The 27,318-nt window shown below is 33.6% G+C and overlaps 1 protein-coding gene across 2 annotated transcripts in view; it reads left to right on the top strand.

Moving 5' to 3' along the window:
* Pcdh17 (protocadherin 17) overlaps positions 1-25,785 on the top strand; it is a 90,723-nt gene extending 64,938 nt beyond the window's left edge. For both annotated transcript variants that reach the window (XM_048341272.1, XM_048341271.1), the window contains exon 4: positions 23,462-25,785. In XM_048341272.1, the coding sequence (XP_048197229.1) occupies positions 23,462-24,144 (683 nt within the window). In that variant the 3' untranslated portion in view covers positions 24,145-25,785. The remainder of the gene's footprint in view (positions 1-23,461) is intronic.
* Positions 25,786-27,318: the final 1,533 nt, after the last annotated feature.

Genomic DNA, 27,318 nt, shown 5'->3' with positions numbered 1-27,318 from the left:
TTATTATGGCCAATGCTAGTGCTCTACCACATGAACCACCGCTCTTCTTTCAATTGTTTGGTTGTTAATCGTAGAAAAGTATCTCACAGATTTTCCTGTCTAGGCTGACTTTGAACCTTGATCTTCAGATATCAGCATCATGATGTACTACTAAAACAAATGTGAGCTATGCACAGCTACCTTCCTTTATTTTATTACAAGTAATATTTCTTGAAGATATCCATTGGAAAAAAATACTGTTCTTTTTAACTATACAATAAAATCAGTGCTAGGAACTATGTCTTATGTAAATCCATAAGTTGAAATAAGTAAAATCATAGTTCAAATATTAGTTTTCATCAGTTTATAAAATCATGATACTTTCTCTTGATCTTCCTGGAAAATGAGGCTTGATTAAAAAGATTGTTCTTGCTTTTGGTCCGGAAAACATCAGTACCTAATAAAAAATAATATTCCATTCTTACTTTCGTTGAGAAGTTTCACTTTAAATTTTTAGCCCATTTGTTAATGGGGTTGTTGTTTCTTTGAGAATATATTTTTGAGAGTTTTAAGTTTTTGAGCTCTAAGTAGATTTTAGATGTGAGGCCTTGGTCTGAGGCACAGCTGGTAAAAATATTTTACCATTATATGTGCTTTCTCTTTATCTTGTTAAGTATTCAATAGACACATGAAGAAATGTTCAACATCTCTAGCAATAAAAGAAATGCAAATCAAAAAACATTGAGATATCACCTCATCCAAGTTAGAATATCAGTATCAAGAAAACTAACAATAAAAAGTGCTGGCAGGGATGTGGCCCAAAGAGAATACTACTACACTATTAGTTCAACCACCATGGAAATGTTCCCCAAAAGATTAAACATAGTCCTTCCCTGTGACTTAACAATTCTACCACTGGGAATTTATCCAATAGACCACAAAAGTATCGTACTAAAGCTACCAGCACAACTATGTTCCTTGCTGCACTGTTTACTATAGCTATTATATAGAATCAACCAAATGCCCTTCAGTGGATGAATGAATCACGAAAATGTGGTATATAAGCACAATGGAATTCTACGCTTCCATCAGAAAGAATGGTATTGTACTGTTTGGAAGGATAAGAATATTTATCTAAAAGAAATCCAGGAAATGGCAACAAGGTTTATTTTGTTTTGTTTTGTTTTCTTTGTGGTTGTTTTTGTTTTCATGTCCTTTTGTCTTGTTTGTTCATTTATCTGTCATTGGGAGAATAAAGGGGTCACAGAAATTGGGGGATAAATGGTGAACAAGTTCAGTAGTGATACTAATTATACCCTATGTAGAAAATGAATTATACAAATTATGGTGGGGATGCAAGGGAAAAACTGGGAGAGAGTGAGGGAAGGGATGATGTTGTTAAAAAGAAATATACTCTGTATCAGACTTATGTAACCATGACCTCTCTGCACATCAACTTTAAAATAACAATAAATAAGTTTAAGAATATATTCCAGCACATTGTGTTTTGCCCTGAAGCTGATTCATTCAGGTCAGAGAAATATGAAAATCAGATATGATGTCTTGTACAATGGCCTCGCACCCAGCCGAAACCAGCTTTCAGAACTGAATAACTCAAATGAGCAGTCACCTTCATGCTGTGTCGCATATCTACATGAGATAAAAAAAATATAGTAATGTGAACTTTAATCCTATGTAGAAAATAAGATTATAAAACCAGCTAAAAATGTCATTTAAATATGGAAAAGGGGAAAAAAGGTAATTAAGCAAGCCATGACATCTTTTTCTCCCACTCTGATCCAGTTATATGTAAACAGAGCCCCATTCTGACAACGGTTTAGCTCAAGGCAAAGAGCTGAAGTATTAGAGATAATGCTAGATTTATTAGTTTAACTTTTGCCAGAATCTTTTAGTGTCCTAGATAATTACTAGCTGTGGTATATATCAGAATGGATTCAGTTTATATTGTTGTGATGTGTATGCATTCCCTTGTAGGCATTGATGCTGTGTCAAAAGTGATATTACAAAGTTTATACTTAGTTATGCTTCATACTATGTTTCATACTTAATTATGTTTTTTAATTTTGTGTGTTAAACAATTCATATATTTTTTCTTTCCTAAATTAGGAAAAGTAAAAAGATTGTAGTTTCTGCAAAGACCCAAGCTTTTTCTGAAACTACTTTGTTTTCTATGTTTATCATTTTAATTATGGATTTGTCATTCTTTGACTTTTCAGTTTGTGCCATAAGAATCCTTTCATCAAATTTTTACATTATATTTTCCTTCACATTTCCAATGACTAATTTGCATCATTTCTTTGCATACTTAATGTCTTCATTCTGGATCTAATCTCTCTTATCCTTTGTGAAATATGCAATTCTTTACAAGTTGGTTTGTTTATTAGACTTCTGCAAGACATTGTTTTAAATGCTTGATTACTTTGATCAGTTATTATAGCTTTCCTTACCATTTCCCTAATTTTACACAGTAGTGCCAATTATTTCTTGCAAAACAACAAAGATTTTACCATATTTTTCTATGTACACACCCAAGATTATTTCTTACTTAATCAATATATTAATGTGTTTCTAATTTTACAACATTAAAATCTATGTTATGATCCAGAAAAGAATTATTAGTTATTGGGCTCTAGAACATCAATTATGGGCAAGCAAATGGAACAAACAAACAACAGTAACAAGAGATTTTCTGTGATTTTAAAATGAGTCACAAAATAAATATCATTCATTTGCAAAGAGTACAAATTCAAATGGAATTTTGTCTTAGTGATATTGTAATTTCCTTGAATTGTCCACCTTGGTATTGCATTAGAAGTTATCAATATATTTACTGATTGCTTTCTGTGAACTGATCTGAATTTTTCCACATATACATGTTGTTTAACCCCCCCAACTCTAAAAGAGTATATCTATTTTGCAGGCAATACAGTGAAAGACTTCAGAACTTTAGATAGTTCATCTAATGCATCTGCAGTCAATCCAGGCAAACTGTGAGCTTTAACCCTCCATTCCCTAGTACTGTACTGTCAAATATTATTTGATCACTATTTGTAGAACTGTTGCTCTTAAAGTTGAAATTTTTCAGTTTAAATAGAGCAAGTAGCTAGAGTACTGTTGCATTCCTTATGAAGTCTTGTTATGTACAAGAAGTCATGTTGGCATATGATAAGACAAGCAATCTCTGATTGTATATGACCTACAGAGACTGCCTGTAAATGACCCCCTCCACGTGAACCCACAGGAGAATACACATCTCTCCTCATTTTCCAGTGTCTAGAAAGAATACAAATTCAATAGAGAGAGAACGGAAATAACCACTAGAAATGCCAAAGGTAGGGCTATTCACAGACATCCTGTGATATGACACTAGCCATTCACCCTCTCTCTACAGATCTACATTATGTGTGTATGGTAGGTATGCATGTAAAGTATATGCACACATGTGTGTTATGTGTATTCAGTTTCCATGCTTATTTGTCCAATTTACTTTTATGGAAATTTCACAACAGAGTAGATAATCTTGCTTTCATAAGGTTCAGCTTTTCTAAGGACACATTCTTAGCCCAAGAAATTAATTTACAAGTTCAAAGAAATGTGCCTTCTTTCTCTCTTCTATTTGAGATTGCTATACAAACTATGCCCATTATATTATATGAATTTTGGTATAATTTAATCAGCTAAATGATTTTAGTCCCAATATATTTTTACACCAGTAGAAATCTTTTGGAAACAAGTTTATTTTTTTACACCAGTAAAAACTTAATCAATGTGAAGATGTAGGAAGAGTATTAATTGGAGGAAAGAGGAAGGAGAGAACAGATATAAAAGAGTAACTTTGTGTCGCTTCAGAGAATCTTATATATATCTAAAAGGATGGATCTAGATTTCCTTTTCTCCTATACTTCCTTTGTTTTATTGTTCTCTGTTGCTAGAATTAATTGACAAAAGCTAGTTTTACGAATGTATTTAATATTATACTTCAGTAATGCTTTGAATGTTAGCATGTTTATGGAAACTAACCGAAGAGCCTATTTAATTAGGATCTTTCTTATGTAGTAAAATATATTTCATTACATAGTAGAGTTTGAATATCACAAGCCAGAATAATCAATAACCATTCCAAAAATAACTCATCTCTAATTATAAATATATGTATATATATATATATATATATGCTTAGTATTTTCAAACACCTAGGCTAGCATGTGTTGTTTGTGTTCTGTAACAATAAGAATATTGACTTATATTTTTCATTTTGCAGTTATTGCTATTGTGTTAAATCTACACAGAAAATTCAGATTAGATTTACCTATGACTAGTTTGGATATTTGTATACTTTAAGATATGTGTCCTGTGATTTCAAGACTAAGTGAATGAGCATTGAGTTATATAGGTTTGTAGTCTCTGAAATTTAATCACAACCTAGAGTGAACCTGTCAGTGTGCCATTTTGTTTTGACATCAAAGGGAAAGGGTTTTAGTGATTTTTTTCTCTACTTTGAGGCCATTGTCAAGGATAATGATGATTACATGGCTTATTATGTCTTCATGAGTTTATGGTAGGCATTACAGATAAAATCTGCTCAAGAAAGCAATCTAGTAGGCAGCAGAAGTTTTGTAGAAATCAGAGATTATTGAGCATTTTCCCCTTTGATTATAGTTCTGGTTATATAAACTGGATTTTTAAATTCAATATTCTGTTATATTTCTGGGTCATCAGAATGATTGATAGGCAAATATGAGGAATAATTTTAATTTAATAGCTGCTCCCTACTGTAAAGCCTGGTTCTGTTACCCGAAATCACTAAACCATTGAAACCTAAGATGTGGGTATAGTACTTGGAAGGCAATTCTTGAAGCAGAGTGACAAGATGTAATTTGCTATGCTACAATAAATCATACATTGATTTTTCATTTAAAGAAACTAAAATAACATGGCAGAAACATTCTGCTGTGAACAATATCACAAAACAATCAGACTCATTTCTTTGCATTTGCACAGTAGAGACTGCTGTTTCATTTAAGACAACAGTAGATTCAATCACTTTGAGGGACATTACATAATTTAGATTAATTATTAAGTGTTGCGTTTGCGAAGTGCACTGGAATACTATATGTATTTTAGTGATAAAATAATGTTGCTGTTTATTTCTCTTTCCAAACCTGAAAAGATTTGACATAGTTTCTTCTTTAAAGCCATTTGATATTTAATCTTCTCCCTTTCTACATTTATTTTTTCCCTACAGTATAATGTTTAAGAAAATAAAAATATGACAGTATATTTGGAAGTAAGTTTAAAATGAAACAGTGTGTTTGTAGCAACCTAACATGAAATAAAATGTATTTGTTAATGATGTGTGAATCTAGTGCTAATGTACAGTTTTTTTTTTAATTTTCACCTTACTTTTTAAGGAAAAATTTATTTTTCCATTAGGTTAAATACCTTCCAAAATACACAAATATGAAATACAAGCTGATAAAACATTATTAATATGTACATTGAGATAATATTGAGAACTATCTATTTAAATAATCTATACTGCCAATATCAAATTTCTCAGTAAGCAGTTAAGTGTGTATGACATGATTATTCGAAATAGAGTATTAAGAGGTGATTGTTTTGATTTTTAGCCTAAGTACCCATGTGCACTCATGTACACACACACACACACAATTTTTTTTCTTTTAGCTGCAAGTGGTTTAATAACTCATTAGTAAATAAGGAAACACTCTAAGCAAAATTGGCCCTGCAAATGGTACTAAAAATATAAAAATTACTAATACAAACTGAAAAAAAACACAAAAATCTTAGAAAACAAGCAAACAAAAATTAATTGGCAAATTTTTAACAGGTATTCTATAGGACCTTCTTGACTTACAATGAGGTAAACTGTCTTAAAAAGCTTATACATTATAAAGTTATACATTAACTTTAAATATATATCACGTCAAAAGCCCATTTAATTCATCTAAGATAAAAAGCCAACATTGCTGGAAAACACAATGTCCTATATATGGCTGATTATTTGTGTTTTTGATTGGCTGTCTGGCTGAGAACTGTTACTCAAAGAGAATATGCCACCCTATATCAATTGCCCAGATCAAAACTCAAAAGTTAGTTTCTACAGACTTTGTATGATTTTATACTCTTATTTTTAATTCTCATAACTGAGGAATGTCAGTAATAAAAGTATTTTATATAACTGGGGAAAATATAAATCATGGTCACTGGGAAAATTCCACTGGTCTTGTATTCAGTGATTTCAGTTAAGCATACCTTCTTAGTTCCTAAGCCAAGTTGTTTATTTATGAACAGTCACATTTTATTTTTATCCTTTCAACTTTTACAGAATGTACTTTTTAATTCATCCTGTTGCCATCTCAATTAATTTTTTTCTTTTCATAGTTTATGTTTTGAAATTGCTTTTTGGACACTCTGCTTTAGTTTCCTATGGTTACTGTAACAAAACACTTCTAACCTAGAAGCTTTTCAAAACAGGTACTAGTATTGCCACACACTTGCAAATTAGAAGTGTAAAATCAAGACAACAATGTGCTCTGATGGCTGTAAGGAGAATTTTTCATTGCTTCTTCCTAATTTCTGGTGGTTGTCAGGAAAGCCAGAAGCACCCTCCAATCCCCTTAGCCCCATGATCTACTCCCTGCCTGTCACTATGGCTTTGGTTTTCTTCTGACATCATTCTTTGAATTAGGGCCAATTCTAATCCAAAATGACCTCCTCATACTCAATTACACATGCAAAGATCTTGCTTTCAAGTCAGCTCATATTGTGAGGGACATAGTATTTTAACCCAGTGAACAGCCTACAACTGATTTCTTCCAAGTTAGATTAGATGGATTTTCCTGATAAAAGCAATTCTGTGATTTATATAACTCTAGTTACATTATATTTACAATTTTAAATATATCTAAAAAGACATTAGGTATTGAGTTTGTATTTTTGTCAAGTGATCGTATATAGCTTTTACCTGGTGAAATAATCATCAGATACCTCGTCCCTCATTTACAAACAGTAAAAGAAATGTACCCAATGCCTAATGTATGAAACGGTAACCTCTCTGTAATTCAGTTTGATAATAAAAAATATAAAATATATATTAAAAATCATCAGATAAAATAATAAAAGTCCATTTACCATTAGGATTGCAAATTTAAGAGAACTGTGTCACATGTAGAAAAGACAATGTTTCTAGTAATAACACAATCATAATAAAGAAAGTACTATATGTTATCCCTATATTTGACTATATATTTGACAAGAATTACAGAATTTTAAGTGGAACATACTGGTAAGCTGACTATAGACTATTTGTCCTACCCCTAAAAACTATTGGGTATATTCTGTGTTTACTATATCATAATAAATATCACAGTAGGCATAATTTAAGCATATGCTTAGCAGAGACTTATTTTCAGGTATTGTTTAAGAACAGGGAAGAAACAGGGGCTGAGAATATGGCCTAGTGGCAAGAGTGCTTGACTCCACATGAATCTCGGTTCGATTCCCCAGCACCACATATATGGAAACCGGCCAGAAGGGGCGCTGTGGCTCAGGTGGCAGAGTGCTAGCCTTGAGTGGGAAGAAGCCAGGGACAGTGCTCAGGCCCTGAGTCCAAGGCCCAGGACTGGGCCCTACCCCCCCCCCAAAAAAAAAAAAAAAATCTAGCCCAAGAACAGGGAAGAAACATAATCAAACAAAAAGGCAAGGGAATAAGGGGGAAAAATAAAAACCAAAGAAACATCTGTAGGGCAACAGTGAGGAAAATGTTTGAGCTGCCTGTTTTATTACCTACTCAACCTGTTTTAAAATGGAATTCGGAACAATTCAATTCCAGGGAAGATATGCAGTAGATGGTGAATAAAACTTAAGCTCTAGAAAAATGAGAGCGTTTTTAAAGATAAAGTCACTGTTTCTGAAAAATAAGACTTTTTTTTCCCAAAGAAGTTTATTTAAACAGCAATTGATTTCTCATCTCTGCTACACTTTTCACTACCAGTAATGCAAAACAAAATGTTCTTTCTTTTTTTTTCTTCACTCAGGAAGAATATCAATTATACATAACATATCTAAGGCAGAAGCTTACAAAGAAAACAAGTAAAAAATAAAATATGCATTGCATTTCCTTAATTTTTTATTATGGGCGTGTTTCATGGCAGATGGAAAATAGGAGTTGCTATTCAAAGTAATATATATGCATGCATGCATATATATTGAAGAGTATGGAATTAGTGTCAATTGATTGTAAATATGTGTATGAATATATATGTGCATATACATATATATTTTGAATATGTATAAACATTTATAAAATGCACTTTTAAATATTAGCCAAATGTAGTCAATTATTTTGAAATCTAGGTAGCATACGTTGTGTAACTAATTTCACAATGCGGTATTAAAGCCTTGGTCTTGGGGAGTATGACAGAACAGACAGTTTCACTGGTTAATTTCAGTGGTTTGGTTGTTGATATCTTCTTCTCTCTAGGATGAGGATTTATTTTCATTTAGATAACTGGATGCATCATCATCATCATGACTGGTTTTCCCATAGACCTAGGATTCATATGGTTACTTCTTATTGTTTCCATCTCATTTAAATTGAAATAATCCCTAATAGTATTTTCTTTTGCAGTCAGACTAAGTCATATGTACCTAGGGAAATGGCAATGGCAATATCTCTTAGTGACTGAGCACTCTCAGGAATTTCAATATGAAAATTAAAATTGATAGAGAAGGATTCATAATTCAGTTGGCCCTTTTTACCCCACCTGGTTTTTCTCTTTGTTAACTAAAAATATTTTATTTTTCAAGCATTCCCGACTTTGCTTTCCTTTGCTATCCTCACCCTACACACCATCACAGCTAGACTTCAATCTGTTGATCTGCTTCCTCCAGGTGAGCAATTTCTTCATCTGCTAGCTTTCTTCTCTGTGGTCCGAATTTTACCTGTTACATAATGGGCACTCATGTGACTGTACATTCTTCATGCAGAACTTATAGACTTGATTCTTTAAAAACAGAGTAGTAATTTACTGTTACTTCTTCACTAGTGTTTCTAGCATTTCAGAAAAATGTTGCATAGTAGTAAGTTTTGAAACAATATTCTATTGATTCAAATTAGGTTCTTTTTGAGTTTATTATTGAGTTTTAGTTGGTAAATTCCTAATTATCTCAAATAAAGTATGACTAACACAAATTTCACTTTATAAATGTATAGAAAATGCTAAAGAAGAAATTCGTGGAATGAAAAATTGTCTGTTCAGGAAATAGGAGGCTGAATGTTTGCTTGTGATGTGAAGTTGTGGGTATAAAGTAGACTGTGGGTATAAAATACTGTTCGAGCCTTTATGTTAGTAAAGAACTCTGGGTCACCAACTTCTTCTATCCTCTTGGGCAATTATAGGTGATATTACATGTTTCTTTTCTGAAAATGTGTTAATGTCTACTTTATACATTACGTTTTGAGTTCTTTATGTATGATCTTGATATAGAATCCTGGAGGCATGGCAGAGCCAAATTTATGTAACTTACAGTAACTGATGAGACTCAGTATTAAAATCCCCTAAACTAGATAACTTCTGTCAATGTATTCCAATCACAAAGTATGCTCTGGCATTGATGTAGATAATTTGGTAAAGCTTATTAACATTGGAAATAAGTGGGTGGATTAATGAGAAAGCACAAAGGGTGTTTTTATCACAGGTAAATTTATCTCACTATATTATATTTTTCTATGTTGGGATTATACTTCCAACCCTCTGAATCACTTGAATATATTTGAAGGATTTAATTGCTTTCTGAGTACGTTGATCTTTACATAGGAAAAGACAAGATGTGGGAGAAAATGCTTATATTTATTAGATACCTGCCTATTCTAGCAATCTATGAGTCATTATTATAGTTATTTGTATTGCTTTACTCATGCTAGAGAGAGAAGATACTTTTGTTCTTGAAGGGAAACAAATGCAAATTGGGAAAAAAATATAAGCAAAAAGTTTAGTGAGTCAAGATATACCTGTCTTTGGTTTTTGAATGGAAAGTTGCACAATGTATATAAAGTCTTGCTGTTCTTAAGTAGCTGTGATTTCATATTAATAAATTGAACATTGACAAGTTTTAGCATTTCAATTAATCTTGGAATCATTCTTGCATAAATAGCAGCCACAACTGCACAACCCTTGTGTTCCATTTACAATAAATAAAAGTGACTTACATATGTTAAATGTATACATTGAAAAATAAATATTAGTAGATATACAAATTCATATCGTTTAGAATGTTTTCACAAAACTGTCCACTTGTTTGTTTAATTATAAAATAATACTCTATAAGAAGTGTAGATGTTTCTAGCTACCAAGTACTTCTAATATTTGTTTCTCTTTTGCACTACTACACATAGCTAGATATATTTTCTTTGTAATCACATACATTTTTATCAGTTCAGTAAATGAACATTAAATATTTTACTAGAACCATTTGCAATTAAGTAGTTAAATTATATTCTTTTTCTAGGTGAACATTGGGTTCTAAGCCTAGGTAATTTTAGATTAAGAAATACAGTCGTCTATAACTGGTCAATCACTTACAAACTTTGAGATGAAGTGGCATTCATATTCAAGTTCTTTTTTTTTTATTTTTTTTGGCCAGTCCTAGGCCTTGGACTCAGGGCCTGAGCACTGTCCCTGGCTTCTTTTTGCTCAAGGCTAGCACTCTGCCACTTGAGCCACAGCGCCACTTCTGGCCATTTTCTGTACATGTGGTGCTGGGGAATTGAACCCAGGGCCTCATGTATACGAGGCAAGCACTCTTGCCACTAGGCCATATCCCCAGCCCATATTCAAGTTTTTGCTTCCTTTTAAAAGAGACTTTGTGATTTTGATTTTATGTTCAATAGCTTTCTATATTTCCTGATTTATATACTGAGTTGTATTCCACAAGGAATTTTAGAGTTAACAAGTTTTCTGTGATTTTCCTAAGCATCCTTAAAACATATTTGCTCAAAGAAAATCCATAATTTTGAATTGTTAGAATTTCTCATTGCTTCTGTGCCTCATGAGTTTATGTTAGCCATATTGTAGAAGTCTTTGAACACTGAGCTATGTAGTTGATGTTACATTGTTTTTCCTTAAGGACCACTGGAATTCTAAATATCAACTTCTTGAAAATAATTTTGGCAATAGCAATAGATCACTTTTTCCTATAATGAAGGGAAATGCTCAAATAAAGCATGCCCGAATTAGCAAAGATTGCCTTAATGAATTCTCCCTGTGATATTAATATGAATTAATTTTTAGATTAGATTTAGAATACAAGTCTAAACTTAAAATAGGTTCTCAGATATTTGTGTTTCTTTCTCATTGCTGCTATTCCCAGTGATGGATATGTCTTACTTTTATCACCTGTGCTTTATTCTGACCATGGTTGATTATCAATCACTGAAAATTTCTCCAAGATAAGGACAACTCCACTGTAGACTCCTTCTGGCATCTGAATATACATTCCATGAAAAATGCTCATATCCTTTAGGCACATATTTTTGTCTTCCCTTCAATTTAGATAAACCCATCTTCAGTAGCTTTGGATCCTTGGTTTGACTCCATGACAGGATAATCAAGAGAACACACATCTTCTGTCTTTCTGCAGGAAGATCTCTTTCCTAAGTTCTTCGTTGCTTCCATGTGCTTTAGTAATTACAAATTATTAAAGCTGTTACTAGAAAAATGGCTTGTCATTGCCAGTAAAATCCATTATAAGAAATCTTTCAGTATATTTACTCTAGAATATGGGTATTGAGGTACTGATTTTACTTAAATTTTCATGCATAGGTTGACCCAAACACACAGAAAAAGAACTCAGCTCCAGCATTCTCATCCTACAATTATAGATACTGGGAACAGAATAACTTTAAGGAAGTAATTCCACAGCATTTATATAAAATGTCAATTGTCTTCCCTCTCTTATCCTTCCTTTATATGTCATTAGTTAATATAATAGTATATTAAATTACCTTAGGATCAGTACCTTAGAGGAAAGAGTCTGCCTTTAAAAGGACCACGGCCAAATTATTAAGGTTTGCACATCCTGTAATTTATTTGAAGCATACCTTTGAATATTATCAGGTTTAATATTACATCAGAAAAAATTTTCTCGGAGGACCTATTCAGTAAAAAGAGTAAAGCTGCATGCTATTTCCTTTTGTGTATGTGTGTGTGTGTGTGTGTGTGAGTGTGAGTGCACTATCAGTCATGCATCTGGAAACAAGCATGGAAGGATATCTAGCTCTATTTATTAAACTTTTATAATATACAGAGACTTTTTGGTATATTTATGTACAAGTCTGCTTTCATACATATTTCTCACTTCTTAAAATATTTTAACAAATGTATTTTTTCCTTAAAGGAATATTACATTTTGAAAAATACTCATTTGGGTTTTTTTTTTTTTTGCTAGTCTGGGCCTTGGACTCAGGCCTGAGCACTGTCCCTGGCTTATTTTTGTTCAAAGTTAGCACTCTGCCACTTGAGCCAGCACAGCACCACTTCTGGCTGTTTTCTATATATGTGGTGCTAGGGAATTGAACCCAGGGCTTCATGTATATGATGAAGCAAGCTTTCTTGCCACTAGGCCGTATTTCCAGCCCCCAAAATATACATTTGAGTAGAGCATCCATCTTCACAGGGAACTACACTTTATCTAACTGACGGTGACAACTAAAACCTTAGCTTTATCTTTGGAGTTGAATTTTTTGAGTTTAATGATTATTGTTTGAAGCCTAGGATATTACTGAAATACTAAAGTATTTACTTCTTAAACATCTGTCCACTGCTACTACCATATCCTATTGACAGACATTTATTACTTATTAATAAGCAGTAAATTAGCTAGCTATGCATAGGCTGTGTTTTTTACAAGGATAAAAATGAATACAGTTTTGATTATTAGGCCTAGAGATTTTAAAGAAAGAAGTACTAGAAATAAAAGGAACTTCCAGAATTAAGTTGGCAAATAGATACACCTCCCCAAAGAAATCAGATACCAAGCATGGGAGAAAAGCACAAATTGTACTGTCATGCTTGATTTTACCAAGGTTCAGCTTAACAGATATGTTTTTATTGACCTTCTTTACTGGATTATCATTTTGCTAGGAGAATAACTGAATCTTAGATGTGTTCATTCTTGTTTTCAAAAATGCTGTCATTATCAGAGATGGGGTTAGCGTGCAGAGGCAGTACAGGCCTAAGTAGAAACAACCTTTCTAAAAGCGAAGAATAGTAGCGTATTTACAGTCTTGGGTCTGAAATTCACACAATTATTTCAGTTGCTAGAATTTAAATTTGTCCGTGTGAACTAAACAGCTTTTTACTAACTAATGCCCTACAGAACATAGGTTTCTCACTGAATATAAATCAAGTTCTTTCGAAAGATGAGTTAACTCTTTTATAATTCAAAAGTCATAAATACTTTTTAATTAAGTTATATGTTGATGATAACTCTCAAAAATGATGAAATATAAAGACTGTTAACATAAAACAGATGCTGGATTATTTTAAATATTACACCAGTGGAAGGGAAACAAAGCAAAACAAAAGCTATGAAACAAGCAAAAACCTGTAGAAGCTTAGATATAGGTTTTTAGGATACTCACTGATTTCCTCATTTTCAAATTGTAAAGAGTTAATTATTTATATATAGGATTTGTGTGTAACACATAACTTAGTGTTACTATATTAACCTGACATTTAATAGGCAGATCTTACATTAAATAATGCACATGTCACAACAACACAAAGCTATTGTTCACAATCTCTTATAGATCCCAAGGTTATTCTGAAAACTGACGTGGCAAGCTCATAAATGAATGCTTCAGCAGTAAAGAATCTTTTAGAAGTAGTTGCTCATATTTTAGAATACCAATATATCCAATGCCTTATTAAATTTTCATTTACAATAGTTAAGCCATTTTTCATATTTAGAAAATACATATTTTGAAAGACTGTTTCATCAAGAAGAATCTTAACCTACAAAGGGCATAAGATCTTAATGGGACAAATAGATGGGGAAAATACTAAAAGTTATACAATAATGCTAGGATATGCAATTCATTTAGAAAATGATGGCCTTTTTGTCTGAAATAATAATGCTCATTTTGGAGAAAAATTTTAATAATTTTAATTATTCTTCTTGATATAAAAGATGAAAGGTATCTAAGATTTAAAATCTGCCTTATATTTTTTCTTTCTATTTGCTGACTTGTTTTATTCCTAAGTACATAAGGACCCCTTTTATTCCAAACTCTTTGTCTTCTCAAAGAACACTTTAATCTTCAATGTATGTGACCATATCTGATTATTATGGTTGGTTAATTATAACAGAAAGGGAAAGAGAAGAGAACTAAAGTAGATATAGAATGAAGTACTTTTCTATAATGCAGAATTATAAAACGCATAATTAGACTGGTAATCATGAAATTAGTTGAAATCAGCATGTGGAAATTCTATTTTTCAGTACAAGGGGAGTTGAGTAAGGCACAAACAAAAAAGACAAAACTTGGGAGAAGAATGAGTAATTCTCTGAGGTCAGAGAATGATGTCAGATTCCATTGTAGCTATTGTAGACATCAACATTCTAGATATATGTTTCCACAAATAATGATGATTTGGATGCAGCCATTCTTATGTCATCACAATTTTGTAAGGCTGTAAGTGTTATCCAATATTTACCCAACTAAAGTATTCAAATAATTCAAGATTTATGAGGCATATAAATCACCTACTCAAATATCCTGTGCTATATTGCCAGTTGAATTTGGACTTTTACTTAGAACTTTTCTGTTTGCAGTGTTGCTCAGTGTTAGGACAAATGCTTAGCATTTGTGTGGCCCTGGGTTCCATCTCTAATGCTGAAAGTGAAAACAGCAAACAGTACTTTTCTATTCTTTGAAATGTCAGCTAATTTCACCTATATTGTTAGTTCTATCAGCATTGTAGCATAAATGATTGGACTATGAAACCAATCCCTACAAAATATGCATTGTTCTTTAGTGGTTGTTTCTCTTTCTAGTCTCTTGTACAGTGAATTCTCTATTTCTGTTGCATTAAATGTCGATCATTCTTTGAATAACATACCAATTTCCGTATTTCTGTGGATTGATACTGATAAAGACATAGTTCAAAAAATTGAATTGCTCCTCTATGCTAGTATCAAATCTAGTTTCTAGTTTCTGCTCCAAATTTAAACTCCTTGCCAAAATTTATAGTTTTGGAAGCCTGAGAATTTAAAGGAGGATTCACTTGAGCTCATTTCCCATAAACCTCTGCTTAGTGAAACATGTGTTCTAATAAAGATATCTCTGTTGAAGACATCCAGTACCTAGATACAAATGAGATGTTTATGCTTTCTTATCTTATGAATTATTGAGTGCAATTTCTCTAAAGTAAATTTCCAGCTACACACATCTAATGCACCCACAGAATTCACTCTGTGTTAGGATATTTGAAGTGCATTGTCTTTTTTTTCTTGGAGAGATACTATGAGTCTTTTTCAATAATAATAATAAAAAAAACATTCTGTTCTTCTATCACAGTACTACATTAGAGCTACTTCTCCTCAGTGTATCTATTAGGAAAGAGATGACTATTCTCTGTGCCTTCACTTCCAAGCACCAGCTACTGTCCAAGATGATGGTGGGAATGGAGAAAGAGGGACAGCTAAATTTTAAGTATTAATCTCCCAACAGCATGCCATAGGAGACACTTATATTTGTGTCATAAATCTTCGATTCATGGTTTACGTTCTCATTGTTGTCTGTATCTTGTGCTTCCTGTTTGGCATCTGTTCCAGAATATAAATTTTTATTTCAACTTATCTTGTTTTTTCTTCATCTCAGAGGACTATTTATACTATTATGTAGACCAAAAAATGACACTCTGATAGGCATTTATTACCACCCAAAGGTCACCCTTAAAACCATCCCTGAAGATGTGCAGGTGTGTTGAGTAGTAAGTGCAAATGCTTCTCCAAAGTGCAAAAGCTGTTATTGGATTGACTTGAATATGATATAGTATAGGCCAGTGGTTTCTTGTATCTGAATTCATGCAAGGCAATACTTTTCAAAGCATTATGTGATGCAGGTGCACGCTTGAGGACTGTTACTTCGTTGCTGCTATGGCTTGATTATTTGATGGCATTATTCCCCTTCAAAATGTGCTCTCTACCTATCAAAAGCAGAAAGAGTGGCATTTCACAACTAAAGTAAAAACTGAATGCCAGGTTGGTGGTGCATGAACTTAAAATATGTATTTTTCATATTATCTCTACTATATGAAGACCATTTATAAACTTTTGTTCCATATGACAAAATATTTTCACTTATCAGAGACCTCAATGTTGTGCCCTCTTCTTTATATCAATAGTGTGTGTGCAAGCATCTTCATGAAGTGAGCACAATGTAATATGATATAGTCCCCTGCTTTGTATTAGAAAAGCAAAGAAGCAAAAGGGCTTCTCATATCTATGTATTTGTTTATCTTTCATGATACTTAATACATAGAATAACACAGGTCCTAATGCACTAATACAAAACACCAGAAATGTAATGTAACAGCATTTATCTGGATAAATTACTGATTTTCTCATGCTTCATTTTTCCTTTTCATCTTTGTTCTTCCCTGAAAAACTGGCAAACCAAGCATATTAAAAATAATACTGAGGGCTAGGAATATGGCCTAGTGGTAGAGTGCTTGCCTTATTTCCTCAATTCCTCAGCACCACATACATAGACAAAGCCAGAAGTTGTGCTCTGGCTCAAGTAATAAGACTGCTAGCCTTGAGCAAGAACCCAGGGACAGTGCTCAAAGCCTGAGTCTCAAGCCCCAGAACTGGCAAATAATAATAATAATAATAAGAAGAAGAACAACAACAATAATACTGAAATACAGTCAAGTAGTCATGTGAATGATTTTAGGGAAAAATACCCTGCACCGGATAAAATTGTGTTATGAAAATTTGTTTTTAATTTGAACATAGGAGATACAGTTTTGAGACAACTTTTTGCTCTGCAGCCCAGTCCTTAAAAATAGTAAGTGTAATGTATACTTTTATCCTAGGCTGACTGAGTGAAACTAGACGTGTATTTTTTTAAACATACTAGTAAATGGGACACAGAAGTCACAACTGGAAATAATTTGTATGAATATAAATTGCCAAGGTCTCAGATGTGAAATGACTCACAGTAGCACCACAGCAAGTGTCGGGTTTTATAGGATAGCAAAGGGAAGTAAGTGAATAATAATCAACATAGCCTAGAAAAGAAAGAACAGTTTATGTTAGAGAAGTGTCAGTTCACAGGATGTGGCAAATGATGCCAACTTAGTGAAGGAAAAAACTACTTTTTTAGCAGTATTTTTGGACTGTATTCTGACATGATTTCTATTGTAGCATCGATAGTTTTCTCTGTCATGTGAGCATGTATTTGGATTAATTGTTAGGTTCACAGAGAAATATGTGCACATGTGTGTGTTGTGTGTATATGCATGTGTTAAAGAAAGAGTAAAAGCAAGCTATTGTTGCAGCCCTAAAACCTTTTAGTGGTAAACTACTGCCAATGAACTACCAGTCGAAGGTCTTAGCTTCTGAAGTTTTTTGGGTAGATAGACAATCATTGATGAGCACTAAGCTTATATTCTGCCGAATTAATGGACAGAACACTGTCATCCATAAATAGAGATGGTGTCTATTCTATTTTTTTAAACAGCTAATTAGGTGTTATGAAAGCTTAGGTTGGTGAAAGGAAGGTAAAGTAAAAATAAAAAAGGAATATGAGAACAAATAAAAGCAGGTTTCCATTTATAAATTTGTCTACTTGAAAACAATTCTAATTTTAAGATGCTGTTGGAAAGAGTGCCAACCACCACAGAAGCTGTTTACAAAACAGAAACAAAACCATTTTGTTGTAGTCCTAAAGCAAAGAAGACTTTTAAGTATCTGTTTTGTGTTGCCACCACACTTTAGAATGACCTCACTGATGGATGCCCTGATTTGTTATGGATGTCAGTAAAAAGAAAAGAAAGTAGTAGGAAGTGTAAACCAGAAGCATAAAGGTAACTCAAGTGCTGGAAGCCAAAGTTCTCAGATGTGCCAGTATAGAAGCTCCTGAGGAAACAGGTAATTTTGTAAGGCAGGACAAGAAATCCTTTTTTTTTTTTTTTAACATTTCCCTATGTGGTGGCAACTGAGTTGCTATGTAATTTTTTTCCTTAGGGTGTTGTATAGTAATTCGAGGTCAAGGAAAATAAGTTTAAGCTCCAAATTTGTGATAAGTTCTTATCCAAGAGCAACACAGAGAAGAATAAAGGTGTGGATTGACTAGGAAGTTAGAACTAGTTTGGGCTGATCTTTTGATATTTCTTTCATAGATGACACCACAAACATCATAGCACACAGGTATTCCATTCGAGGCTTCTAAAAATATCTATTTTTGGCAGAGGTTTACTTAATCTTTGTAGATTGCTGATTTCAAACACATCTTGGCTCCATATTTTAATCTTAAATATGGTACTTATCAGCTCCTTTCAACAGAGCATTGCTATCCTCTATCTCCTAAGGATATAATGACATTGAATAATGAGAGTCACAGCATACAAATGAAGTACAGTAACTTCTGCAGCTGAATACAAAAGTCGAATAATACTAAGAGCAGACAATTTAGTTGGGTTATTAGAGCTCAAACTTAGCTGGTGTCTGACCATTAGAGCCATGCTCACAGCCATTTCTTGATGGTTAATTTGGATCTAGGAATTTGAGTAAACCTTTCTGCCACAGCTGGCCTCCATCCATAATCATCTAGACCTCAGCCTCCTGAGTAGTTAGGAGTACAAGTGTGAGCTGTGAACACCTAGTGTCTTTAATAATATGATATTCTAAATTTGAAAGTACGAAAAAGTTTTGAGCTGTTCAGTTTTTACATTCATTGCGGTAGAACACAGGAAAAGACTGCAATGTCACTCCTTATTTTTCTTTAATTTTTAGAGGTATCGTCTTGCTATTTGGTTTAGGCAAAGCACTGAACTTGCAATTTTTCTCCCTCAGTCTAGAATGCTGATACCATCATAGGCATATGTTACCATGCCTGTTTTATTGATTTTTAATTCAAAAATCTATACATATACATTTATATATAATAATTTCATCAATATATTACTATATATATATAATCTATTGGCCCCAAACAGAAATTCACTCTTATGCTATTTCTTACATAGAAATAGAACATGTTCCTATTTACTTGTATTTTTCACAAAAGTTTCTCTTATTAATGTTCAGGAATTCCTGGTTATAAATAATTTAAAAAAATTAGATCATTTCTAGACAAAACAGACAGAGATGATTCTGTTGAAAAGCAAAAAACAATAATTCTGTAATTATTTGAATGATGTTACATCATTTCCAAAAGTATTATATACATTGAAATACAAATTAAAGTATGATTTCTATAAATATTTCCCTTTCAGAATATGTGATAGTAAGACAATAGGAATGTACCAAAGTATTTTTCCCTCCCTCCATCCCTCCCTCCCTCCCTCCCTCCCTCCCTCCCTCTCTCCCTCCCTCCCTCCCTCCCTCCCTTCCTTCCTTCCTTCCTTCTTTTCTTTGTTTTTTGCTCAAGTCTAACACTCTAACACTTGGGCCAGAGAGCCACTTCTGGCTTTTTCTATTTATGTGGTGCTGAGGAATGGAACCCAGGGCTTCATACATGCAAGGCAAGCACTGTACCTCTAAGCCATATTCCCAGCCCTTATTTATTTATTTTTGAAAACAGGAATTCTCTGCATTGTCCAGTCTAGCCTTGTAATTGTGATCTTCTTGTTTGTGCCTCCACCCACTCTCCCAAATTTCAATATTACAGGTGTGCAGCACCACCAAGCTGAAATGAATCCTAATACTGAAATTAGACAAAGCCAGTGCAAGTGGGTCATGCCTGTAATGCCAACTACGTGGGAGGCTGAGATCTCAGGATATAGGTTTGAAACCATCTTGAGCAACAATATTCGTGAGACTCTGAACTCCAATTGACCATCAAAAAGCTAGAACTGGAGTTGTGGCTCAAGTAGGAGAGCCCTGAGCACAAATGTTCATGGACAATACTCAGACTCTCAGTTAGATCCCCAGAAACGGCACTGAAAAAAAAAAGAAAATAGTGAAACAGTTATTAAAATTATTTGATTATTTCCTGTTACTTTTGGGGAAGAATGCATTTAAGAGATTAGATACTGTGAGTTTTACTTACAGAAAAAAATGCCAAGAGTTCCATCAGTTACACTCAAGAATTGTTTATTTCTTTACAGTATATCCATGCTTAGTTCTGTTTCACGTGCCTGATAATCATTTGAGTTATACATTACACATTATAAATTGAGGAAAAGATCTCAAATTTGACCAGAAAAAAACAAAACCAAAAATAAATATTGTATCCATTTATTTCTGTTTTGATTTGCTCTCACATCTTTAAATGGTTTTCTGACATGAATGCTAAAACTTTTTCAATTACTGGAAGTCTAGATAACAGTCCATTAAATTTTTTCTGTAGTTTTTAGAATTACACATGCTTATTCTGTGACCTACTCTCTTTGAATATCCATTTGAATATCTTTATAGCCATAAGTTTGTAGAGAAAATATTCTATAATATTATTCTATATTGTTATTCTTTAAAGTATGTATTTAGTTTATTGGGATGATTTAAAAATATAGAGATACGTAAGACCAAATTTATTTTAGCTTGTCTTATTTTAAATGACCCTTTTTATTAGCAACCTTTCCTCGAGACTCAGTTCCTACTTTGCTTCTCCTCCCTATGTCCCTCTTCCCTTACTGTCTTTCTCCTTTTCTTTCTCTCACTCTTTGTTATTTTCTTTCTTCTCTCATTTTCTCTTATTTTTTTCTTCCCAATTTCTTTCTGTGTCTATCTAGTCATTCACTGTAGATTAACTGTGTCTCTTTTTTTATCTACCTATTCATCTATTTATTTATGTTCTTTCAGAAATAATTCTACTCTCATAAATTCCAACTTGACTCTTGGCAGTTGCAGTTCATTTTGTGCTCATAGATTCTGCTGTTTATACAAAAATGTCCATTCGATTTTCTTCAATGTCTGTGAACTGCTGGCATCAAAATTACAGTCTAATCACAAGGTGAACAGCTTGTAATGTACCATAATCAATACTCAAAATTTCTTCCCCTGGATGTGACATAAAGGAGTCAAGTAAAAAGCTTCAGATTTTCAGCCCTGAAGTGCAAACAATCATTTTGTGTTGGTGGTTTCAAATTCAAAGTCTATTTACATTTTCTTACCTCTGGATTAGTCTACCTCTTTCTCTCCCTCTCTTCTTAAATTCATATTGAATTCATTCAGCACTGACTACCCAAACAGCCAAAATGGAAGGCCAGTCAATGTTGGAATACAAAACTGTATTGGCTTATTTTAAGGCGAGTGCATTGGTTATAAATACATTTATGAAAATACCTATGGCTCTAAAAGATTTCAAAATATTAAAAATGAACAAGAGCAGAGTTTTCTGCTGTGTTTTTGAAGATCAAAAATAGGTTAAATTAAGTGATATAACTTTTTCACATTCACTAACTGACATAGAGACAATGTAAACTATTCTCATTTGAAATAGATAAAGAAAACCAATCATTGATACTGAATATCTCTAACATCTTTCTGTTTTTATTTTAAATTAATCTCTAACTTAAACATAACAGACTGATTCTCAGAGGCAGTATATATCTAGACTTGGTAACAATTTTGTGGCCATGTCCCTCCAATAGCTTTTCAAGTCATTGATAGCATATACATATCTGGTAAAGAATTTATTGTGAGATTTAATCTCAGCAGCTTTGCTAAACAATAAATTTTATTTGCTCAACAATAATTTTATTTTCTCCTGAAGAAAACATTTATTTAAAAGATTACAAATCAAAATAGATATAATCTACTTTTATTTTAGCATGTCACAAGTATGAATGATACATGCTAGGAAATACCACCGTATTTTTGTTCTGTCAAGACACCATTCTGATACTTGGTCCCACATTTGAATCCTGTAGGAAATTACTCATTGCTCAGTTTTTTTAGATAAAATTGGCCATGGATGTTTGTTGGGTGAATTGATTAGAGGCTTCAAGTATAAATTTAGAATTTACATATAACTTGGAAAAGTAGAAACTGTGAAAATTTAAGAGTGCTACTAAAATTGATATTTTCTATTTGAAATATCTTTGATACAGGCTATTCTGCCATGCATTAGGACATTATATATTGGTAGGGATCTTCTAGCATCAATTAAAAGATATTCCCAGGGGATCTTAAATGTGCAGGGAATTCATATTCCCATCACATGGAGGTAAATTGTAAATATCCTCTCCTGAAAGTAAAAATGGATCATTAAACATAATGGAAAACACCATTTGTAGAGGAAAGGGACAGTAGGAAAATGTCATTCAAAGTCATAGTTAAAAATATTGAGGTCAATGGAAGTACACCCCAGTTGTCATAATGAAGGAATTTCTTTTATATTTCCTGGATCAGCATCTTTAAAATAGGAATCATTAAAGTGCGCTTTAAATAGGTACTTCATATGTCTATCAGCAAAGGAGCAAAAAATTCTCTTAGAAAGCATTATTATTTAAAACAGGAAGTCATCATTTGACATGTATCCTGCTTTATCCTGTATGTTAGTCTGTGAGTAAATCCATTTTCACCTACTTCTGACCAAAAAAAAAGGTGAAGTGAAGAAAACTAATTAACTGATCCATAAGCATACTTTGTAAAATAGGAATGAACAGTTTGTTTTATACCATGCGTGTTCATAAAACACTCCGATAGAAAATTCCATTTGCCACTCTCAGTAGGAAAAGTAGGTTTTCAAAGGAAATCTTTCATGACTGTCACCAAAATAAAAATTACAGGTAAAAGAAGGATAAACACTTATCTTAAAGCAGCTTCAGACTTGTTATGGAAGTTTGCAATCAACTTTTTGCCCTGTTACTTGATTTGGAAAAAAAAATAATAATCCTGGTAATCTTTTTTGAAGTTCACTGTTTCTAGGATGAGTTATACAGAACAAAGATGGATGGCCCCAGGAGATTGCATTACAATGCTGCTCTATTCTCTGGAGCCTGATTCTCCAATGGCCACTTTTTAACTTTTTCCCAGGCTATGGGAATTTGTTAATATCCAGAGAATAGCCTTAAATAAAACCATTGTCTCAGCCAGCAGGTTTATGCAACCATCCTGAAATGCTTTAATTATTGTTTTCTTTTCCTTTTTAATTAAGAGACCAGAGGTCAAGCAAGCCCACAGAGAGCTGAGCACTGCTGTAGTAGAAATCGAAAGGAACCCCTACTGATGGGATGTGTTGTTCTCTCTTTTGTTTCTGCAGAACCAGAAGAGTGCATCAATTGCACAGATGAATGCCGAGTGCTTGGTCATTCTGATAGGTGTTGGATGCCACAGTTCCCTGCAGCCAATCAAGCTGAAAATGCAGATTACCGCACAAATCTCTTTGTACCCACAGTGGAAGCTAATGTGGAGACTGAGACTTACGAAACTGTGAATCCCACTGGGAAAAAGACTTTTTGTACATTTGGGAAAGACAAGCGAGAGCACACTATTCTCATTGCCAATGTCAAACCTTATTTAAAAGCCAAACGTGCCCTGAGCCCTCTCCTCCAAGAGGTCCCCTCAGCATCCAGCAGTCCAACAAAGGCATGCATCGAGCCTTGCACCTCTACCAAAGGCTCCCTGGATGTTTGTGAAGCAAAACCCGGAGCCCTGGCCGAAGCAAGCAGTCAGTACTTGCCCACTGACAGTCAATATCTGTCCCCCAGTAAGCAACCGAGAGACCCTCCTTTCATGGCTTCCGACCAGATGGCAAGAGTCTTCGCCGATGTGCATTCCAGAGCCAGCCGGGATTCCGGAGAGATGGGTCCTGTCCTGGAGCCACCTGATCACCCCAACCGGGATCTGGGCAGAGAATCCGTGGATGCAGAGGAAGTTGTGAGAGAAATTGATAAGCTTTTGCAGGACTGCCGAGGGAATGACCCCGTCGCTGTGAGAAAATGAGGAAAGCAAGCAAGCAAGCAAGCAAGCATTGGCAATTTCTTGTCTCTTCTGTAGAGTTCAAAAATGATCGCTGACAACCCCTTTTCTAAGAGATGGAGGAAGACCAATGCTGCTTCAGGATTTTAGTGAACATCTGAGGTGCCCACAGTATGTTCTTTTCACTGCTGTTTCTTTTTCAGAAATAACAAAGGTTCCGTTTCCACCAAACTTATATTTAGGACAGAATTAATGATGCTTAATGAGAAAAGAGAGAAAACAATGGGGAGAAAAGCAAGAGAAGAATGAGGAGACGCGTAAATCTTTTGACAATCTGTTAAGGTATGCAGTGGCCTGAACTGAAGTATTTCTCATCCCTCTAAGACTGTCCTCCGCGATTTATGCTGACTTATCTGTTTACCTATGAATCCCATTAAAAACAAACAAACAAACAAACAACAACAACAAAGCAGCAGGGTCATAATTTTGTGATCTGTGGTGGATTTCTAGCAACCATCACAGGCTTCTACTGAAAGTCCCGAAAAGACCTTGCAGTAGTCCAAGCTACACCAAACATTAATACATAGTTGTGGTAAACATTTCTGTATAAAGTTACCTGCCACACATATGAACACAAAGAGCATTCCGTATCATTAGTCAAAAACAAAACAATACAAAAACACACAAAAAATAAAACAACAAAAAAACTTTCCTTGGTCATTTGTAAGACACCTCATGTCGTATAAAAGTTAAATGTAAAAAGAGATATAGTCCATTTTGTCCTGCACACATGTAGACTAATTCACTTCACTAAAGAGAACAAAATTTAGGACAAGGTAAAATAAAACAAAGGAGAAAATTAAAGATGCATATTGAGTATTTTAGTGTCCAACAAAGATACAAACCATGATAGGTTTGTTTTAAATTTAACATAGAAAAAAAACTCCTGAAAAAGGGTTACCATTGAGTGGTCATATTTGACAGAGAGAATCAACATGATGATTATGCTTTCTTCATTTGTGGACACTAAAAGAGCTCAGGAAAGTGAAAATGTCTTAGACCTACACAAATCATATGACCATTTAAATGTGCAAATGTAAGAAGATTCAATGTGTTTACATCAAATGACATATTTTTTATTGATTTATTGCAGATTCCGTGCATATGAGCCAAATTGTTGAGTGTATAAGAGCTATATTGTGTATTTTATTAAATTAATATATAGTTGTGTTGCAAAAATCTTTGGGCTTATATTGTAAATGGCAAGTGTCGCCTCGGTAGCTGTCGAACTCTATGAGTTTTGTTTTCCCCTGCTTCCTTGTCCCCATGGAATGTGGGAAGTGCTGCCTCAGAGCAGAGTCTCTCCTTCAATGTATAGTCTACCAAGTACTACAGTAAATAACCTGTTCAGAATGTGTTTGAGTGAGCTGATGGAGCTAACTGAAAGGTCAAAAAATTACATCTGTCAGTCATGTTTCTGTGCAAGTCCTTGTAGAAGCTTTTATTAAAGTCATGCTAAATCACAAGAATCACCTTTGTACCAATACCTGAAACTTCTTCCTGTCCTTTTCAATAACATACAGTTTCTACCTATGTAGATATCTTACCATTAGTTGGTTCTCCAAAGTATCTTCAGTGGTTCAGATGTGTGCCTCCATTTCTATTTAAAAAAAAAAAAAAAAGAAGAAAAACAACATGAAAAATGTTTTAACGCATGTATGGTACCAGCACTGGTTATTTGCAGTGTGTAGGGTATTTCAAGACATCTGGGTCTTAACAAAAATCTGTTTTCCTTTTTACATTGCTCCTCCACTTCTTTTTATTGGTGTCCTGTAAGAACAATATACTTTTTCTTCCATTGTTTGCTTGTACTTTTTTTGTGATATTTACCAAGTTTCACACTTACTTCCATTTGAGGCTAAGAAACCTCTAATTGCAGGAATTGGGGAAAAATCAAATTAACACTTGCAGAAGTAGTAGCAGATGGGAAAATGCCTTGATTGACATTTTCCTTCAGCATTTATTTTACTTATTTAAATTTTTTTTGGCATATAACAGCTTCATGGCAAACAGTTTTGAGCCCATACCATAGAAAATGTGGTGCTGAGTTAAATAAAGGCTGTTTGTACACTGGAGCAGAAAAAAATGTCTTATTTGCAAACTGGTGGAGAATTCTGTGCCTTCTTTCCTGGCCACCAAGCCAGTGTAGAAACAGTATAAATTTTATAACATCCTTATACTAAAAACAAAAGCAAAACCAAACATTGAATTAAATTAAGTTTTTGTCATTTTAAACCTCAAAAAAATTCTACTCAAAGTATTTCCATCAGATGGTGTCAAGATTTTGGACTGTACCTCGTTTGCAAAATTGCTTTGGGGGGAAAAAGTGGTCAACTCCTATCAGCCTTATTCTCTTGAGAACTGTTTGGTTCCTGATAACAGCCTTTCCAAAGCTCTACTCCTTGTTTTCATTATTCATCAATGTTTAAATTAGAAAAGAAGGAAACTTGTACATGTGAAAGTTATAATTGATTCTATATTTTGAACAATTTATGTATCTGAAATTTGTTCTCTGTTATATGATGTTGTTGGCTATTTTTTTTTTTTAATTTGCCAAGAGACTACAGGTTGCTTTAGCTTGATAGTTGAAATTTGATGGAAAATTGATTTCCATTTAGTCTTGCCAAGTGTTAACTCTCTCTTACTAGACACATAGTCACTTAGTAAATCTGAAGCAGGATATAAATGAAATCAACAGAGAGAGTGTGGTTTATTTTTAAAATGTGCTTAATGCTAAGTAACCAGTTCAATTTGTTCATGTGTCTGAAGACATTACAACACCCGAAGTTTCTAAGAATTGGTTGTGCCAATGTGGGAGGGACTTACCTTCAGGCTCTCTGTCACCAGTAATTTACTAGTGTTAGCTGTTTAACACATTATCCGTATTTAGGAATGATTATTTATTTACAAGTTTGTGGTAATTCAGCAGTCAAGATTCTAAGCTTTTCTAGTTGAGGGGATTCTGCTTTTATCCATTCCCTGGCAACTGCCTTTATCACAGACCTCTGGTGCTTGGCTTTCAAGAATGCCTATGAGATGCCAAAATTTCACCTTTGGGGATCGATTGCTCTTATGGGTGGTGCATAATCATTAAGACCTGAAAAGGTTTCTGCATAATTTAGAATGCTTAAAAATGTT

This window comes from Perognathus longimembris, chromosome 3, assembly GCF_023159225.1.
Source record: "Perognathus longimembris pacificus isolate PPM17 chromosome 3, ASM2315922v1, whole genome shotgun sequence".
NCBI classification, from domain to species: Eukaryota; Metazoa; Chordata; class Mammalia; order Rodentia; family Heteromyidae; genus Perognathus; species Perognathus longimembris.
The sequence above is the reverse complement of the archived record's forward strand: the minus strand, read 5'-3'. Positions and strand labels throughout refer to the sequence as shown.